The following is a 21,261-nucleotide window of genomic DNA, read 5'->3' as shown; positions in this document are numbered from 1 at the left end:
GCTTAGACTACTGCAACACTCTCTACATGGGGCTGCCCTTGAGGACCACTCAGAGGCTTCAGCTGGTGCAAAATGCAGCCACGCGAGTTGTGATGGGGGTTTCCTGTTACTCCCATGTAACACCTCTGCTCCGTGAGCTGCATTGGCTTCCAGTTGCCCTCCGGGTGATATTCAAGGTGCTGGTGATGACCTATAAAGCCCTAAATGGCTTGGGTCCGGGATATTTGAGGGAACACCTGATCAAGCTCCCTTCGTCCTGTGCGCTCCCACAGGGAGGGCCTTCTCAGGGTGCCGCCGGTCAAAGAATGCCGGCGGATGACACCCAGGGGGAGGGCCTTCTCTGTGGGGGCGCCTGCCCTTTGGAACCAGCTGCCCATGGAGCTTAGGACTGCCCCCGACCTTCGATCATTTCGCCGAGACCTGAAGACCTGGCTCTTCGAGCTTTCTGGCCCAGGCTAAGTTTTAATTGGGGGTTTTAACTGGGGTTTTATATTTTTTCAGGGACTTAGTTTAATCTTTTTAAATTGCTCTTAATTTTTGTATTGATGTTTTATATACCCTGTAAACCGCCCTGAGTCCTTCGGGAATGGGCGGTATATAAATTCAATAAAATTCAAATTCAAATAAGCACCTTTGTAATGTTTTGTTTTTAGTAGTTCAAGGGAGAATCATGATTCATTTTGACATCTAAATTAATGCTTTAATCTTTAAAGCTGCTGCACATTTGGAATTGCTTTCTGTAAAAGGACAAGCATATGTGAATTCTTTTGTTATGTCTCATTCTTTTAGGGCTCAAAGAAACTAGTGAACACAGTTCTGAGTTGCGCAGATGACTCATTGGCTGGAATAGTGGCATGCAATCCTAATCTTGAACTTCTAAATGGACACAGAGTGGCACTACGTTCTGATTTAGAGAATATAGAGGGCAAAGTTGCACTTATTTCTGGAGGTGGATCAGGGCATGAGCCTGCACATGCAGGTTAGTAGGATGGGGTTCTGGAAAGTTTTTCAGTCCTGAACACAAAAAGGTAAGGGCTTGGACTGGGATTCATTTGGCTGATTTATGCTCAGTCATCGATTGACACATAGAAAAATCAAGACAGGAGTTACTCCAAGTGTAAATACGATGCCATCCTGTCTATCATTTTTCCACAGGATACATCGGAAGAGGAATGCTGACTGCAGTGGTCGCTGGTCCAGTATTCACTTCCCCTGCAGTGGGTAGCATTTTAGCAGCAATTCGAACTGTGAAACAAGCTGGAGCAGGTATGGTAGCATTTTTGGTGGACTGACATCCCATCTGGATAAGGAACAGAAGACAATTCAATTCTTTCTTTTATAGTTGGGACATTACTAATAGTGAAGAACTATACAGGAGACCGCCTGAATTTTGGGCTGGCATTGGAACAGGCACAGGCAGAAGAGATCCCTGTGCAGATGGTGATAATTGGAGATGACACTGCCTTTGCCACCAAGAAGAAAGCTGGCAGAAGAGGTCTATGTGGCACAGTGCTTGTACATAAGGTAAGTGTTATCCATCTTTGATCTGAAGGCAGATGTTGTCATTGGCTATGCTTTCATTGCACAGGAGCCATCTCAAACTACACATTTCTATTGAAAACCGTTAGATAATGCCAAGTACTTTGTCTTATTTGTGCTTGCTATTCATTGCATGCAATCTTTCAGCCTCAGTATTTGGTGACAGACCACCAAGTTTAGTTTTGAGAATATGGAGAAAACTTCTGTGTAGATCTAAAGATAGAGAATATTCAGAAAAGATACATAAAACATTTTTAATTTGATTGTTTCTGCTGATGTTTCTTATAGTTACAAGAATTCATACACTTTTCGCATAGACTTTCTTATTTTTAATTTATTAGGGAAAACAGAATGATGACTACAGAAAAAAGAAAAGTAATGGATAAAGAAATAAATTATCAGTAAATCAACAGAGTTTACAATTATTGTGACATTTAAAATACGGTATTTCATTAATTGTATGTAACAGTATATCATATCATTTAAAAGATTACATCATATGTAAAAAAATATATCATGTAAAAAGGATGTTAAGACTGTAGAAAGAGCACAGAGAAGAGCAACAGAGATGATTAGGGACTGGAGGCTAAAACACATAAGGAACGGTTGCTGAAATTGGGTATGCCTAGTTTAATGAAGAGAAGGACAAGGGGTGACATGATAGCAGTGTTTCAATATCTCAGGGGCTGCCGCAAAGAAGAGGGAGTCAAGCTATTCTCCAAAGCGCACGAAGGCAGGACAAGAAGCAATGGATGGAAACTAGTCAAGGAGAGAAGCAACCTAGAACTAAGGAGAAATTTCCTGACAATTAGAACAATTAACCAGTGGAACAACCTGCCTCCAGAAGCTGTGAATGCTCCAACACTGGAAGTTTTTAAGAAGAGACTGGACAGCCATTTGTCTGAAATGATATAGGGTTTCCTGCCTGAGCAGGGGGTTGGACTAGATGACCTCCAAGGTCCCTTCCAACTTTTTAATATTATTGTTGTTATTATTAATATAATTGCAAATCTGAAAACTCTGAACGGGATATTACTATCACCAACTATTATTACTTTAAGGATAAATGCACATAATGATATATATATATATTTAAAATGTAGCTTTCTAGTAATGTTTTATTTAGTTTTGTATTTCATCTACTTTTTATATGCACTCTTTTGTCTGAATAAAACTTCTTCATATAGTACATATATACTTATGCTATTTCCTTTCAACATTGTACTAAGCACAGAAAAAGTAAGAAGTAATAAGCAACAAAATTGGAGGCAAGGTACATTGGAAAAGAAAAAGAAAATCTAATTTAATTGCACTAGTTACTTTTTACATTTTAAAACAACTTTAAAAATTATAATGGTTTTTTGTTATATATTAAATTACAATTCTGCACATATGTAATAGTAAATAGTTTTATGAATTTAATGTATTATTTATTTATTTCAAACTACACTGAGACAGTCCCAAGGGGCAATATGTGGAAGTAAAGCCCATTAAATATTCATTTTTTAAAACAAATATAATCCTCAAAAGACAGCATTTTGTCTTGGAATTGTTAAATTTTTCAGACTACAAATTATTATACTCTTGGAGAGATAGTGTAGAGATTTCAAATGTTCTAGCGGATGGTACTTTCACTGAATCATAGCCTAACACTTTATTCACAAGCATTTTCCTTTCTTTATAGAAGAGAAGCATCACATACTCCTTTGGATGTAGAATTGAATTGTGACATGTTACAACCATTATGTTTTGGGGATCCAAGTAATATTTTTTCCTGTTTATATTAAGGTGGCTGGAGCATTGGCTGAGGCAGGTGTTGGTCTGAATGAAATTGTTCGTAGAATTACTGCTGTTGTAGGAGCAATGGGTACGTGTTCACTTCCCTTTTCTAGAATAAGTCTCTGGACTAAATGTAAATCATCTATCTGTCTGTCTGTCTGTCTATCTATCTAATCTGGTCCTATGATATATAGGGATGTATAAGTGTAACCAGCAGCTTGAATTGGACCCAGAAGCCTGCTGGTAGCCAGTGCAGCTCTCAGAGCAGTGGTGTTATATGTGTGTATCAAGAGATGCCGAAAACTTCCCTTGCTGCTACATTCTGAACCAGCTATAGCAGGGATGTCAAACTCGTAATGGCACGTGACATGTCATGACATATCGTGACTTACTTTCCATTTCTGGCAATGGCGTGGGCGCGGTTTCGGCATGACACATCCGGCCCATGGGCTGGCAGTTTGACACCCCTGAGCTATAGCTCCAATGATCTTCAAGGGTAGCCCCAACCTTGCCTGACACCCAGTGACTCTGGGTAGTACATATAAATATAGAGAGTGTGCTGAAATAATCCAAGCAGAAGGTTACCAATACTTAAATCACCATGATCAAGGCCTCCCAAAATGGGTGCAACTGTTAACAAGACAAACCTGTGCAAAAGCTCCATTAGCCATAGCTGCCACATGTTCTTCAAGCAGGAACCATAAGTCCCAAAGTATTTCCAAACTGCACACTAGCTCTAACTGGGGAAGTAAACCCATAGGCAGGGTTAAATATGGAAAATCTCCAGAATTCGGTGGCCTTAAAAACCACACCTGCTCAAAAAAAAAAATCTTGCCAAGGTTGACCCAAAGCCCATTCTCCCTCATTCAATCCCTCACAACCTCCAGGCATCAGAAGAGGACATCAGTGGCATTGCTTGTCAATCTAAAGCAGAAACTAAAGCAAACTGATGATACTGTACCCACATTGACAGATGATCTCTCCCAGTGGCTTCACTTAGATCTAAATAGAAGTGGGCAGAGAATAGAGCTTTGGAGCACCCTGTTAAAAATGGGGGCTTCCAGTTCAAGCTGTTCTCCTTTGTAAACAACAAGTGGAACCGGCCTTTGAGAAAGGAAGAGAACTATCGTAATGTGATGCCTAGCACTCCTAATTTCCTAAATCACCCCTGAAGGATAGCATGATCTATGGCACTGAAGGTAACTGAGAGACCAAGGAGGGCCAGGATGGATGCCCTATCTCCATCTCTAGCCTGCCAAAGGTTATTGACATATCCGATCAATGCCATCTCAATACTATGGTCAAACGTGAATCCTGACTGAAAGAGGTCCAGATAATCTTATTTCAGAGCTTTCTGGAATGATAAAACAACTTCCTTCTCAAAAACCTTCCCCCCAAAAGGAAGATTGGATACAGGACAGAAATTGCCCACATCTGTTGGATCAGTGATGGCTTCATAAGGAGGGGATAGACAATCACTTCTTTCACTATACATGGAACCACTACCATCTGGACCCAGCTGTCTATTACTTCCCAGGAGAGCTAAATCAGCCAGGAGAGACAAGAATCTAAAATTCAGATAGCTAAATTCACAGCACCAAAGCCCTGTCTTATACAATATTAACAGGGCAAACAGGGTCAAATTCTGCCCAGATAACCAGGCAAGATTCCAGTTCCAAGTGAATCCAAGTGACTTTATCCAGTGGATAGTAAGAGTAATCCTCACAGTGCCAACTGAAAGTATTCCCATGGTCCCTTCTTACCTAGGTGGGATTGGGTTGCCCTAAGTGGGGTCCTAATTGCACATGTTCTATTGTAAGGAGAGAGCTATAACTACATTCAGTTGCCCTTATTGCCCCAGGGGGAGGGCTGGTGCAGGCCATTTATAAGTTCCGGGAGCCTAGAGGAGGGCCACCACTGGCCATCCATGATTTGGGAACAGATCTGGGACAGGCTGTGCATGCCTGCAAGAAGGCCAATGGGTGGATGGCACTGCACAAGTGCAGGAAGACCAGGGAAACTTACCAAAACAACATGTGACTCCCTGCCCCATTGATTTTGTGGGATGCCGGCAGCGAAAGTTGCAAATGGCATTCAGATGACCATGGGACACTGCAATTCTCTTAAGTGCAAGCCAGTTGCCAAGCACTTCAATCACAAGCACAGGACCTCGGGGCAAGCAACAGTCAAGGATAGTACCATCATTCATCACCATTACAATTTTCAACAGTTGCTGACCGAATAATTGATAAGCAAGGGTAATGTATAGAAGTAGAAATTGGAATAAGGAAATAACTCACTCCAGATTTTTAAATTCCAATTACAAATCTAATTCATTAAAAGATGACTTTAGGTTAGTCATAGTCTCTTAGATTTAGGTTCTCTGACAGGGCTTATGAGAAACCTATGGAATGTAAATATGCATATCTTTTCTTAGATGAATAGACTAAAGCAATAATACATTTTGTTAAAAGATATACTTGATATTGTAGCATGAATAGTATTCAACTATGGCGTTTCTCCTAATTTCATACTAAACAGTGAAATTACTGTTTGGAATTCTATGCCATATTCCAACATGATAAGTGTATTTGTTAATCTATTTTCTTACTTGATGTTGAATGCTATGTGCATTTTTCTTTTTTATATATTTTATTTGCATAGGCACTCTTGGGATAAGTCTGTCCCCCTGCAGTGTCCCAGGATCCAGACCCACCTTCCAGCTTGCAGATGATGAACTTGAGCTGGGTTTAGGTAAGAATGTATATATCACTTTTGTCTATCTTCTTTAGAATGCCATCATGAATGCAGTCTCTTTGGGAATGTTTCCAATTTTGAGTTGAAATTATGTCTTTGCATGCCTGTTATCAGATGTAGCTAGTTGTAATAAATGCATTATTGATGGAATGATGTGGTTATTACTCTCACTTCTATAGTATAAATTGCTTTGAGGTTAAACTGATGTGTCAACAGAAATTGAAGAGTTTTTTTCCAGACAAATTTAAGATTTCCTTAACTACAGCAGGTGAAGTTAGTAAAGCATTCATGAGAGGTTTCTTTAACATCAAATAGAAAGAAAGCAGAAAAATATATTGTTGAATGATTTTAAATAATTAGAAATACCAGTAAGTAAGAAACTAAATCCAATTTTGAATATAGAGCAAAAGTCAAAAGTAATGCAGAACCAGTTTTATTTAGTAGAAATAAATGTACCGTACAAAAAAGTTAACTGTACTAGACAAAATATTTTTGAAAATATTTTGAAAAAAGCAAGAAGCAAGCCAAATTGTTAGCTTATCAGTTATGGACAGACTAGTACACGGATTATTATTTCTATCTGGGACAGAACCAAATATATTTCAGTTTGTCAATTATTATTCCAAATGATACAATGAACATTTTTTAAGATGGATAACAAATTCTTATGACAATTCTTATAAAATGTTAAAAAAAATTTAATTGGAGATTTTCTGATCAAATTATTTTATTCTGAAGAGATTTATGATATTAGACATATTCTAAATATTACTGATAAGATGGATCAGAAAAACTAAAAATTGGCCATGATTTTTCTTGATGCTGAAAAGGCTGTGACAATTTGGAATAGACATTTTTGTTTGCAATTCTTAAAATTTAAACTTATTTTTGTTATGTAGGTACAGAGTATTTACAAAGTACAAAAATCTAAAAAATAGATTAAGATTGTACACATGGAATTTGCATATCTAAAATCTGGGTTTTAGAGTTTATAATTTAACTTGACATATAATCTTTGGTGTTGTCTTAGTGTTCTGTTTATCACCATTTTTTATTCCTTTTTAATGATTTGAATTGTACTAACAAAGTAATTTTAGTCTCAAGTTTGTTTCATTTGAAAAGGACATGAAATATGTTATGCCATTATAAGCTTTTAATGGTGTCTGAGAATATTTTAGCTATATGATCCAGATTTCAGGAATATCTGCTCATGTCAATATGTGGTTCTTTATTTGTATTTCCCTGTTTCTGTACTATTTTCAATGTGTTTGTATTTGTTTTGTCAATATCCTACTCTTTTTGAAATGTATAATTTTTAAAACCTGCTGGTGATGGTATAAATACAAAAAATTTCTAATGTTTAATAAAAGAGCGGTTAGGATTTTATTTTATTTATTTATTTTATTTTATTAAATTTATATACCGCCCTATTCCCAGAGGACTCAGGGCAGTGTACAGGGAGGATTAAAACAAACATACAAAAATTAAAACCAGATTAAGACAATTAATTAAATGAAGTCCCTGAAATTTAAAACTAAAACCCAATAAAAATTAAAACCCCTCAGCCTGAGCCAGACAGCTCAAAGAGCCAAGTTTTCAGGTCCCTGCGGAATGAGCGAAGGTCGGGGGCAGTCCTAAGTTCCATGGGGAGTTGGTTCCATAGGGCCGGCGCGCCCACAGAGAACGCTCTTCCCCTGGGAATAACCCGCCGGCATTCCTTAACCTTTGTTATTCATGTTATTTTTGTTAGTTAAAAAAGAACAACTAAAGATTCTTTGTTTTATCTGCAGGAATCCATGGTGAAGCAGGTGTGCGCAGAATGAAGGTAAGTTGACTCTGATCCATTTTATACACCTAGAAGTGTAAGCTTGTCCACTAACACGTGTCATTTTCACAGATGGCAACAGCAGATCAGATAGTCAACATAATGCTGGATCACATGACCAACCCTTCCAATGCCTCTCATGTACAACTCACGCCTAGTAAGTAACTTTGGACTGACATACCTATTATTCCCCAAAGTTTGTCCAAGGACACTGGTACAGGAATTTAAGAAATTCTGGACCCAGGAATTTCTATTATATGTTACCATACAAATAAAGGATGCAGCTCAGGGTTGAAATGAGGGGTGCTTGGTGCTCTCTGAGCTTGCTTGTTTTCTTGCAGACATTGCATTACTCAAACCAGATAACATCGTCAGTGCTTATAAAGAGTCCATATGTCACCAAGGTTGTAAATCGAGGCACCCACATGAATGAACTGATTTGATGACAGTTTTTGTGGCTGTTATTAAATGAACACCATTGTCATTAAGCAAACACTGTGGTTATTAAGCCAGCCCATTGTCCACAATGTCTGTTTTGGAATGGAAGTAAACACTAGTTTCTGACAAAAAATGTCATACACAATGCATTGGATGATGCAAATGGCCATAAATGTGAGCCAGTTGTCAAGAGCCCAATGTGATCACATGACTACAGGGGGGAGGGATTGAAACTTTTAATTGGAATTATAAGTACCTTTGGGGGGTTTCATTGTACCTTCAAAGTGACCATTCGTAAGTCAAGGATTATCTGCATGTGATTAGGAATCCTGGGACATTTTGACTGTTGTGACTATTACCAATTACTACATGTACAAATCTAGTGTACTTAAAGCATCCAGGCCATAGAAACACCTTTCAATTTTACCAATGTTTGCTTTGGCTTTCAGAGGCTTCTGTGGTCTTGGTAGTGAACAACCTGGGTGGATTATCCTATCTTGAGTTGAATATAGTAGCTGGGTCTGCTGTTTGTTCTCTTGGTAAGTTGTTGTTGTTGTTGTTGTTATAAGTAGGGTAAAGGAAAACAAACATCCAGTTACGAGCAAAGTATGCACACCTTTGAATGCATTGCATACCTCCACTTTAATTACTTGGGCTTAAACTCATTGTCATATAAACAACCAAGATCTTTTGGCTACATTTATTAACCTAACGTGTATGTAAGATTTAATTTAATAAATACACAAATCCTATTTTGAAATAGCTAGTGCTCCATTGGGTCATCATTTCAGAGATATTTCCTTACCAGATTCCTCAATACCTTCAACAAGGACTTCTAGTGAATTCCCTTAATTGGAAAAGTTGGGATACAGTCAGAGATACAGCGTATCTGTCTTGAAAATAGCCCATACTAAACTATATAACACAGTCAAATATCAGCACAGGAAATAATGACATTTTATTATATCATAAACTACTTTATGATAATGTTTATGCCATAACATGATTTATAAAATTTGCCAGATTTCAATTCATGGGAGTCATGGGTCCCGGATTTTGGACACATTCTCTGAATCAAGCCATTTGAGGCATCTTAGTTCAAAACATTTTGTCTTATGGTACACCAGTTTGCCCCATTGAAGGTTACAAGAATCATAGTTTTAGTAGCATATACAGTAGTTAATGTTGATAGAATTAAAACATAACCTGGATAGAAACTGGGATTCAGCTGCATCATAAATCAACCCATAATGTTTGGATCAGCATGACAACTGGAATACTATAAAAGCTGTTTCCAGGCAAATAGTTGACTATCTACAGTTATATGGAGGAAGAGGAAAAATATACAGTAACTGTTATTCTGGCCCAGGGGTTACTTATATTCCCTAGGCAGCAGTCCTTGGAACCAGCAAACGATTCATCAAACTGTCTTTAACAGAAACATTATTGGATCCTTTCCCACCAAAACTCATATCCTATTGTACTACAATAAAAGTAGACATCTTTTTTTGCTGTGGGGATAGAAACTCATCCTCCCAACTTGCAAAAGCCTATTCAATGATGTGTTGATTACCAGGAAGGAGGAAGCTGAAATTTTGCTCTGGGTTTTGTTTTGGGTTTTTGGTTTTGTTGTTGTTTTTGTTTTGTGGGGGGGGGAGCTTTTTGGTTCCATTTGACACCAATTTAAGAGTAAAAAAGGGTAAGGCTTGTGTCCAGTGACTTCATTCCCAATTTTATTTTCATGTATTTATACTTGAAAATAAACACCACCAAATTTCAGGTTTACCATTGCAAGATTCTCCGCTTCTTTAAAAAAACAAGTATTCTAGAATTTTTTAAAATTTTAAGAATTATCATGTCTAATTTGTAGGCAATGTTTTGCATACCTATACGTTACTTTTCTCTTCCATACTACTCCGATACTTTTATCTAACGATACCATGTTTACTTGTTTTTTTGTCTAAAAATGCTATAATGATAATCTGTGTTAATTTACATTAATCTCTGTCTGGTAGGAATTTTGTATATTCCTAACGAATTGATGTTTGTCACTTGAATTCACTCTTCAAAAACAAATAAAAAAGCACAAGTTCTTCATGGGGGATCTTGGTAGTGGGTTTTCTTTTTAAATTCCATTAGTAAATAGGCCTGACATGGATATTGCCCTGTCTCAAGTAGGATTACTCTATTTGGGAAAGGAGAAAAAAATTAGAGGCTCAGGCTCACATAAAAGGGGAAAGAATTATTGATGCAGTTCTGATACCTCCAGGCTGTTCTAGAGGCCCCACAACCCTCCTTATTTTCTGGAGATGAAGGTGAGGGAGGCATTTCTAAAAAATAAAACACTCCATGACCATAACCATAACCTTCTAGCACTGATGATATTACATAGTGGGGTAATGAAACATCTGCAAGGAAACAACCAAGCTTAGAGAGTACCAAGGACCCCATATTTCATAATCAATTCCATTCATGAGGTCTTTGAATCTTATAAGACCCAAGTATTGAATTTCCTCTTGTTGTAGTGACATCACTTTGGACATTTTAGGGGACTGGTTTCTTTACTTTCCAGTTGCTTATATATGATTACCCTTCTCATATTTTCCCAAACTTTGCATGATTTAAAATGGATATAATTTTCATTTTTCTTAATCTGGTTCATTCATGACAGTTACTTCTTTTTCCTTCTCATTTTGGTTGTTCACCCTGAAGAATGCTTCAAGTTTTCCTTGCTTCATCATTGCAGAGAGCAGAGGTTTTCATATTGCCCGGACTTATGTTGGCTCCTTTATGACTGCATTGGAAATGGCAGGTGTCTCCCTTACCCTTCTCCAGGTGGATGAAGAACTCTTGTTCCTCCTTGGTAATTTTCCTAGATGTTGGTTTTCTTTCCACTGCTTTTGTGGGGAAAGTAAATTGTGAGTTAATTATCAGAATATATCTGTGGAACCATCACTTCAAAATGGTATTTTTGACATTTTGGGCATGAACAATGCAGATATAGAACTAGCATGTTCAATGGTGCACTGTATCTTTTTATTTTAAATAGTATCTTAGCTAGCTCTCCACTTCTCTTATGCTAGATTTGATTATTTGGGGGTTGTTCCCAGATATGTTTCTATTCTACATAGAAAAAACTAGTAAGAATTCTCAACAATTCATCTTTTATGTTCTTCTGTGAATGTGAAATTATCTTCAATTGTTGTCCACAATTATATTTAAATTCCTAGATTCAGATACTACAGCTACTGCCTGGTTAAAACCTGCCAGGATGTCTGTGACAAGACAGAAAAAACAGATGGTAGTACCCAAAGTGTGTTCTAAGGAAGAAGAGACTGACCCAGCAAAAGGTACAGTCTGAAATATCTATTATAGCTACAATGGAATTTCTGCTATGCTGTGTTCATGTCATCAACCGAGGCTGATCCAGGCTTCCAGGTAATGGTAGAGACAGAGAGTGGGAATGAAAGATCTGAGGCACCACTACATCATGATTGGACAAATAGAATTTAATCAAGGATATCTATGCAAGTCACTAAGACTTGCATTGACTTCTGTTCTCTTTTCCATCTCTGCTTGAGCCTAGCTCTCTAATATTTTTGTGACGTAGTAGAACAGACGGATTACATATATATTAGCTTCTTGGACGATAGAGAATTGCCAGAGCACTTTTTTTTGTATCTCTCTCTGGTTCCAGTGCTCTGGCTGAATGATTTTTGTTTTTGTTTAAATCCACCACATTTTCTTTTCAAAAGAATTGCAATTCTGTCTAGACAGCATAAGGCCGATGTCCCAATATCTGGCTGATGCTCACTCTGCAGAGGGAATTACAATGAAAGGGAAGGGAAAGAAGATGGGTCTGCCATTTTTGTCTTCTGGGGGAAGAAGAGAGCCAAAAGCAGATTCAAGTTTGCCAGTGTTCTGCAACTTGCAGCATTTTAAAGCGAAGCTGATTTAAGATAAAGACCCTTTCAGAAATTATGCCAAAGCAATCAAATTAATTCTTCCCATTAAAGAATAAGGTTTGAAATTAGGTTTGGGGTTTTGGTGTGGGATTGTTGGTTTCCAATTTAACAGCTATTTACTAAATTGTAAAGTTATTACAGTTATTCAAATTAATATTTATTTCTTGCCTAACTCTAATTCCAGTGAAATAGTTTTTTTATATGGGGCAGTCTCACAAATTTATTTTATCATTTTAGGTGGCTACAGTATCACAAAAGTTGAGAATTATAGAACAAACATACAGCATATTCATTTCAAACACAAGATTTTTTTATAAGAGTTTTATTTTTTCATCATTTATCGAGTAAATAAGTTATGAATCATCCAGTACAGACTTAAATTTCTTTAATAACTATCTGATAAAGTGATTGGTTTGGTTAAGTGATCTGTATGGTTAGATTTTATCTTTTTATACATATATTCACAAGAAACAGAGATGAATAGCAGCACTGATATTTATGTAAGATGGAGTGTATGAAACTTTACCATTATTGCAAGAAAATAACTAATAGTTTCCATTCCTTTTAGTGCCATCTTCTCCTCACATGAGATTGATTCTGGAGTGTGTGTGCTCTAAAATGCTTAGCCTACAGGAGCAACTCAATGAACTTGACCGTGCTGCAGGTGATGGAGATTGTGGCAACACACATGCACAGGCTGCCATTGGTTAGTTTTCTCATCATACTGTAAGCCACGGGTGTCAAACTCGCCGCGTCACATGACATGTTGTGACATATCGTGACTTTTTGCATTGCTGGAGGTGGGGTGGTTATGGCTTCCATATGATGCAACTGGTCCGCAGGCCAGAAGTTTTGCACCTCTGCTCTAAGCCTTGGCATCAACTTACAGTAGTGGCCAAAACTGTGGAAACCTTTTGGGAAAAAATGTACGGTAGAAATACTACCTCTGGTTAAGTTTCCAACAATTTTTCTTCTAATTTCTTTATAACTGTAGCCTTGTTCACTTAATAATACTACTTTACATCGCTTTCTGGGCAACCAGTCAACTCTGCACCATTACTTTAATTTTATTACATTTTACAAGCTCACTAAATCAAAGAACACACAAAAAACCCAACCAACTTCATAGCGATCACATAACACACTGACAAATGTCCTCCTCTCAGCTTCAATATATGACATCAATAACTGAATCCTACTGTGATCTGATTGGCTCATTGCCAAAACAAGATGACACCTGATTGGCTCTCTAAATTGGCTCTCTAAATATTGGCTACAATCAGATGAAGGAAAGCTACCTGATATCAACCTAAGCAAGTTGTGCTTCCTTTTTCTGGTTATTTGGCTATAACTTTTCATAGAATACAGTACAGATAGCTGAACAAACCTTGTTGCATTATATTCTTGATTAAATTACCTTTCCATTGATATATAATTTTATGGTACTACTCCAAATAAAAAGTGGTGTTATTAGCCATCAAACCTCAAAAATACACTTTTCCCAAAAGGTTTCCAACATTTTGGCCACTAATTTTTTTCTGAATCTGTTGCTAAATGAAGCCTCAAGGGTGCCAGTAGTTGAATACAATCTGGGATGAAAAGGGCAATGGAAAGTTGCCTACTTCCGGAGTGGTTTTGTATCTTTTTTCCTGTAAATTACCATACCAAATCATGGATGTCAGGACAGCTGTATTGTAAATCTGCTAAGTTTCCTGTTTAATAACCCTTCTTGGAACTTGTTGCTTAAAAATAGAGAAATTTAAAAAATTAAAACTAAAAAAATATTAAATGAACATCAGCTAGAGGATTATCATGTCTAACCATGACTATTGCTTCCTCAGCAATCCAGAATTGGCTAGATGCTAAACCTCTGCCTCAGCGACCTTATCAACTGTTCTCTTCACTAGCCAAGTTGCTCCTGGAAAAGATGGGGGGCTCTTCGGGAGCGGTGAGTGTTGGCCAAGTGGATTAGCTGTTAGTTGAAAATGAAAGGCAAATAGAACTACTAGATTTTATGTGTTTAGTCTGGAAGAAAGCAGTTAGAAATTGAGAACATTTTTTAAATTATTAGTTTTATTGACAGCACCAGACCAAATTTTCTCAAAAAAAAAAAGCAAGGACCTAGACCAGGGGTAGGCAACCTCGGCTCTTTTATGACTCATGGACTTCAACTCCTAGGTTGCCTACCCCTGACCTAGACAGTACTTGGATGTGAGAACCTCCAGGAAACCCCAAGGTCAATCTCAGCTCAACTGAGAAATTGAAATAACATCTCAAAAGAAGGCAATAGCAAACCACTCTTATATTGTTCTGTACATAGAAGTGTATGTGGATTTCCCCCCCCCCAAATTACTAGGAATCAAACTTAACTCACAGGAGAATTTAATCTTTAATTTCTGGATTAAGAAATATAATCACATAAAGGTGAAAATATGCATTTATAATAATGCTGCCTTTTAGGAAAACTGGTAAAAGAATAAAACACTCAGATTTATAGTTGAGTCAAACCAATTAAAAACAATATAGTTAGTTCTAACCATTCAGTCCTGTCCGACTCTTGGTGACTTTATAGGCAAGTGCTCTCCATTCTACCCCTTTGAGTACAGCTTCTTGGATGTTCATCTTTGTATCAGCTTTGATTATATTAAGCCAACAGGTTCTTTGCTTGCTCTTCCTTCTTGATCTTCTAACCATTTCTAGCATCACTGACTTCTCCAATGAATTTGCAAGCATGACACGGCCAAATTAAATCAGATGTCTAGTTTAGTAGGCTGCAATAAATCAATATACTACTTTATAAACTGGAAAAACTGAGGACTTCTTAGATCTACAGATGTTAAGTGGATGGAAGAATGTACAGAACAAGATACTATCTTTTGTAATCATAAAATTCTATATGTGAAATTTTCATATTTTTTTTTATTTCAGCTGCATAATGTAGAGATCAGCAAATACTTAGAATACATTTATTTTATTTGCAGCTCTATGGATTATTTCTGACAGCAGCTGCTCAGTCTCTACGGACTGACGATGATTTAGCAGCCTGGTCCTTAGCAATGGATGCTGGTATTAATGCTATGATGCGGTGGGTATAACTCTAATTATAACTAAGGAAATATAAGCAATATATGTTCCTTTGTTATTTCATAACATTTCATGTGTTGTCACATCTGGCATCATTTTTACAGAAAGTAAACCAGGACTACTGTGAGGAAATATTATTCACGTGTATGATGTGATCCCAGTCACTTCGTTTCATCATCTTGTTACTATGGCTTTTAGCTCCTCATTATGGCTTTCAGCTCCTCCCCCAAACTTCTGTCTTTCTATCACTTGTTTAATTCCTTGCATTAAGCAAGGCCAGTTTTTACAAATATGCTATATGAACTATCCAAGGAGTAGCTGTTACCCACACATTGTAGAAACTATACTAATAAAAATTTCCTCTGACAGGTATGGAGGAGCTGCACCTGGAGACAGGACCATGGTAAGAAATTTATCCTAAGTTTGTGTTTAAGTTACTTCTGTTAGTGCCATGATGGCAGCCATATTTTCCTTCTTTCACTAACTGTACTAACTGCGATAATAATAACATACGTGATGTACTTTATGCTAGTAGAGTAATTGGATCATTTACACTTGGGAGGCTTTATTGACATTGGGTAGTGGAGATCAGTGCTGCAGGATTAGCAATAGCACGTAGACTTATATACTGCTTCATAGTGCTTTACACTTACAGCACTCTCTGAGAAGTTTACAGAGTCAGCGTATTGTCTGCGTCCTCATTTTACCAGCCTCAGAAGGATGGAAGGCTGAATCAACCTTGAGCCAGTCAGGATTGAATTCCTGCTGTGAGCAGAATTAGCCTGCAATATTGCATTCTGACCACTGTGCCACCTCTTCGCCTTGGAGTGTGCTTAACATTCCAAGGTGAAACTAGCCCCCTCAGGTGTCCTGAACTTAGATCACCTTGCAATTTAACTTTTGTAAGGTCAAGACAAAATGAGGCATTTTATTCCTCATTGTTACGACTGTTCCTACAACCTGCAATTAGCTTTTCAAAAAAAAAATAACTAGTCTTAATCTGTTAACCACTAAAACAGCAATTATTAGTTTTATAATTGTTGTCATTGTTAGACCATGAGGTAAAGAAAGAAGGAGCATGGAGGTAAAGAATAAACACTGAAAACTAGTTTGGATGTAAGAAATGGATTTCTGCATAGTTGGCTGGATTTAGGGCTGCTTTTGATTTTTTTTTATAGAAAGCTAAGATTTGTAGTTTCTAATAAGTTATCTCTGTGTATCCTACCAATAAATTATTAGAAACTACAAATCTTAGCTTTCTATTTAAAAAAAATCAAAAGCAGCCCTAAATCCAGCCAACTCTCTGTGTATCCTACCATAGGGACACGGTGGCTCAGTGGGTTAGGACGCTGAGCTTGTCGATCAGAAGGTTGGCAGTTTGGCGGGTCGAATCCCAAGTGCCGCATAGCAGAGTGAGCGCCTGTTACTCGTCCCAGCTTCTGCCAACCTAGCAGTTCGAAAGCACGTAAAAATGCAAATAGAAAAATAGGGACCACTACGGTGGGAAGGTAACAGCATTCCGTGCGCCTTTGGCGTCTAGTCATGCCGGCCACATGACCACGGAGACGTCCTCGGACAAGCGCTGGCTCTTCAGCTTTGAAACGGAGATGAGCACCGGCCCCTAGAGTCGGAAACGACTAGCACGCATGTGCGGGGGAACCTTTACCTTTACCTTTTATCCTACCAATGTGCTGTTTTCTTCAGTGCACATGCTTGCTTTTAGTCACACACTCAGTTTCCCAAGTGCCTTTTTGATCTATATAAAAGAATAGCGTTCTGGTAATATACATCACAAATTTGATGACTTCAAAATATATGGACCACAGTATTTATTCTGGCAATGGATATTTCAGAGATTTCCCTGTACTGTTTTTTTCAGTTATATTTTTTGCCAAGATTCTACATGGCAAGATTGTATTAAATGTATACCTTAAGTGTATACTAAATATTAAATCTCCAGGGCCATATGCTGTAGTTTTGTAATTATAGCCTCATATAGGTAATTTTACATATGTACAGGAGTCCTTGGATTATGATCATTAGTTTGGTGACCATTTAAAGTTACAATAGTGCCAAATGAATGGTAGTTATGACGTCCTCAAAGTTCCAACTGTTGCAGTGCTCCAAGAGTTAGGTGATCAAAATTGGGCACTTAGCAGCCCACCTGCAATTATGACCGCAGTATGTGCTTCAGCTCCCTCCCTGTTTTTCCCCATTTCTGCCCTTCAGGCTGCCTTCCACTCTGCCATCTACCTTGCCATCCCAGCTGACCTTTAACATCTTCGTCCCACTGCTGCCAAGACGGGCCAAGTCATTTGTGACCTTCCCTATTGGCTTCCACCAAGCAAAGTCAATGGGGAGCCTAGCAGGGAAGGTCACAAGGCACTACTACTGTTTTTTTCTCCCGCCCACAGCATTTCCTGTACATGTATGCAACCTTCCCAAGATCTCCTATGCTCCTTGCCTGGAACCTCCTCTACTTTGTGCTTAAATGACCTGCACAGACCTGGGGTAATGACCAAGTGATGTGCTCATACAATATTATGGTTTACAACTACATTGCTTAGCAAAGGCATTCATGGTCCTAACTGTCACTGTAACCTGAGGACTACTTATACAGTTTTTCCTCTCTCCCCCTTCCCTTCCAGTTGGCATTTTCCCTGTCTGTCAGAGCCAGCACTTTCAACTGAAAGCGTTTGGAATTTTTCTTACCAATTTTAGCAAATCCTGAAAATTTTCTTCAAGGGGGTCTGTTCATGTCCAGTAAAGAATAGTAAATCTTGCCATTATTGTTTGCCTAATATTCCTCATCTTTTGCCTAGCTGGATTCACTCTGGGCTGCTGCAAAAGTACTCAAAGCTTTGAAGACACCTAAGGCTGATCTGATGCAGGTTCTGGCCATGGCTGTTAACGTGAGTTTATTAGCATATGTGCAATTCAACATTAGTCACTTTTGCATCATAAGAGCAAAGATGAGGAACACGTAGTTTACCTTTCTGTTTCTTTATTGGAAAAGTGCTTCTTCAAAGCATAGGAACAGATATGAGGTTAAGTCTTTGGAGCCTTTTGGAAAGGGGAAAGGTCCAGGTTGGGCAAAGCATGATTTCAAGGAATTGGCATTTTTTTCAGCCAGCTCGTTGAAAGGAGCTGTTTTAAAAGATTGTTTTTTTTCTCCAGAGTTGCTCTTTGATAATCAGCTAAAATCCCCAAGCACTTAAAATTGATAATCAAAAACTATAAGTATTAACAGCATTAGAGTAAAGGCTGTAGCAACAAAAAAACAAAGAGAGATCTAGACTGCAAATGATGTCTGTGTTTACAAACTGAGATGTGAAACTTTTGTGTATTTAGTGTTATGGCTATATAAAGAACAAGTTTGTAGTCTACATGTTTATGTTGCTTTTTTTTACAGGAGGCAGAGGCTGCTGCTGAATCTACGAAGAATATGGAAGCTGCTGCAGGCAGAGCCAGTTATATCAGCTCAGCTCACCTAGAACAGCCTGATCCTGGTGCTGTAGCAGCTGCAGCCATTCTCCGGGCAGTGCTGGAAGGGTTACAGGCTAAACCATAGGAACGTCATGATATTCTTCCTTAATATAAAACACATTTTAGTACTAGCTTAAATGTCCTATCACTATTCTATCCCTGCTGTGCAGGTCTTACTAAATCCTGGTACCTTTGGCATGTCAAGGTTTATTTTAACTTACAAAGCTTTCTTGCCCATTATTTGGTATTGTTCTGGAAACGTCATGCTTAAGAACAGAGTTATGTTTATATGTTTGGCTGGGGTCTATGTTTTTCTCATGCTTTTTATATTTTGGCTGTTACGGAGTCCTCTTTTCAAGTTGTTCAAGTTTTTATGTACTGCATTACTTCGCTGTATACAAGAGGTGTTTTAAGTTTTGCTGAAGCTATGTAGTGGTCCATTCACACAATATTGTAGCAATATAGCTTGAACAGCTAAGTAAAATGTATGCAAAGATCTTCTAACTCTAGATACCAGGTGTATACAGTAAATACGCCAGAATCTTTATAAAATACTTCATAGACCATGACTATAGTCTAGATATTTTTTAAAAACCAACTGGAGCTGCTGAAATTAATACATCGACACAGTATACATCTAAAGAGTTTTTGAGCAAAGTGGATGCTATTTCTGTTCCTTGTCTGTTGATTTCCCATAGAGATCTCACTGGCCACTGAGAGAAACAAGATTGACTGGTTAAATCCATTCCCTGACCAAGGAGCACAGAGTGCAATCTCTTTGTGTACAATATAGCTTAAATAAATATGGAACAGATCAATCTAACTTAGCTTGTATATATGTAGATGCTGAGAAGAATATTGCTACATATTCATAATTGAAATAATCTGTCTTTTAGCCTCGACAGTAATTCAGCATTCTCATAGTTACAGGGATCCTCTTTGCTTACCCTCTGGGCAATATGTTTCAACTGTCATACAACCAATTAAAATGTACCCTGCTAGAAATGTTTAGCTAGCACCTAAATAACATTAAAGGAAGCTTGGCAATTAGACCTCTCTTTTGGGAGCTTCATAAATGGGATTATTTAGAGATGGGTTTTTCAAGGTTGTCTGTTTTGCTTCAGGTGATGATAAAGATTCATCGTCTTTATAGAATTTAGCATTCTTAAGGCTGGAACTTAAGCATTTCGAGCTGGGACTGGAAATAAGTCAAAAACACTCTCAGAATTGTATATTATTACTCAGGTAACATGCTGGTTAACACATTAGATCTTTTATGCGGCAAGTAGGTAGGTGTTATTTTCAGGAGCAACTATACAAAGAATGCATTATAGTTTGGACTGAAAGAAATTATCAGGTATATTTCTCTGGTAGCCAAGGACCCATGTACGTAAAGGTAACTTCTGTCATATTATCTGCCACAAAACCCCAAAGTTATTTCATCCAGGTAACTGTAGGCACCATTTAAAAATATTTTGCTACTGTAATTAAGTGATCAAGAACTCATTCATTATAATCAAAATGAAAGCTAGGTGCACAGTTATAATTAAGTGAAATTACCTATATTTAAATTGGAAAAAACATAAATGGTGTTAAGGAAAATGTTCAAAAGGAATGTAGAAGAATAAATATACATAAACTTTTTTTTCATTGTCTGGTTATTTCCAAATAAAGCCTTTAAACTAACTTTGTTTCGAGACATTTTTCAGCAATTTTGCCAACCTTGAGCTAACTCAATGATACTGAGAAGGAGTTAGTGCTGCATTGCATGTAATTAGCACATATTAGATACAAGTAGTCCTTTTTTGGTGACTGCCCTGTTTAGCAACCATTTGCAGTTATAACTGTGATGAAAAAGGAACTTTATAACCAGTCCTCACATTTACAACTTTTGCAGGTCTATAAAGCAAAGGAAAGCTGAAGTTAGATCATAAGCAGAAACATGGTTACACTTAGCAAGCACTTTAATGATTAAATTGCCAGTCTCAATTGTTGCTAAATGAGGACTACTGGTACCTGTATTGGTTTTTGGTTCTTTAAATAAATGTAGCTTGCAAATAACAGAAATTGATAATACTATATGCTATAAATAGTTCAATAAAAATAGTTTAATTTAATTATATATCCAGTCAATGTGTTTTGTAAACGAGGGGTTAAGATATTATGGGAACCCAGTCATTTGTTTATTTGGCAAACCACCATTAAACAAATTATGGCTTGATATGCTATATAAACACAACTTCTGTGGGTGAATTGGCAAAAGATTTGGCTGCCTGCCTGATATATTACTGCACAAAATGAAAACTTTTCTCTTTCAATAAAGAGAAGGTTGAGGCCCTCTATACTAGCTGGCTTCACCTAACATGTTAAATAAAAGCTAACAAACTA

At 37.5% G+C, this 21,261-nt stretch overlaps 1 protein-coding gene across 1 annotated transcript in view; it reads left to right on the top strand.

Moving 5' to 3' along the window:
• TKFC (triokinase and FMN cyclase) overlaps positions 1-20,813 on the top strand; it is a 29,521-nt gene extending 8,708 nt beyond the window's left edge. The window contains exons 2-17 of the mRNA XM_083348321.1: positions 790-979; positions 1,156-1,266; positions 1,343-1,524; positions 3,328-3,406; positions 5,983-6,072; positions 7,866-7,900; positions 7,973-8,057; positions 8,788-8,877; positions 11,085-11,201; positions 11,569-11,688; positions 12,872-13,009; positions 14,145-14,251; positions 15,285-15,388; positions 15,757-15,790; positions 18,210-18,299; positions 18,800-20,813. Coding sequence (XP_083204447.1) covers positions 790-979; positions 1,156-1,266; positions 1,343-1,524; positions 3,328-3,406; positions 5,983-6,072; positions 7,866-7,900; positions 7,973-8,057; positions 8,788-8,877; positions 11,085-11,201; positions 11,569-11,688; positions 12,872-13,009; positions 14,145-14,251; positions 15,285-15,388; positions 15,757-15,790; positions 18,210-18,299; positions 18,800-18,958 — 1,731 coding nt within the window. The 3' untranslated portion in view covers positions 18,959-20,813. The remainder of the gene's footprint in view (positions 1-789; positions 980-1,155; positions 1,267-1,342; positions 1,525-3,327; positions 3,407-5,982; positions 6,073-7,865; positions 7,901-7,972; positions 8,058-8,787; positions 8,878-11,084; positions 11,202-11,568; positions 11,689-12,871; positions 13,010-14,144; positions 14,252-15,284; positions 15,389-15,756; positions 15,791-18,209; positions 18,300-18,799) is intronic.
• Positions 20,814-21,261: the final 448 nt, after the last annotated feature.

Source organism: Vipera ursinii (genome assembly GCF_947247035.1).
Source record: "Vipera ursinii genome assembly, chromosome: 1".
NCBI classification, from domain to species: Eukaryota; Metazoa; Chordata; class Lepidosauria; order Squamata; family Viperidae; genus Vipera; species Vipera ursinii.
The sequence above is the reverse complement of the archived record's forward strand: the minus strand, read 5'-3'. Positions and strand labels throughout refer to the sequence as shown.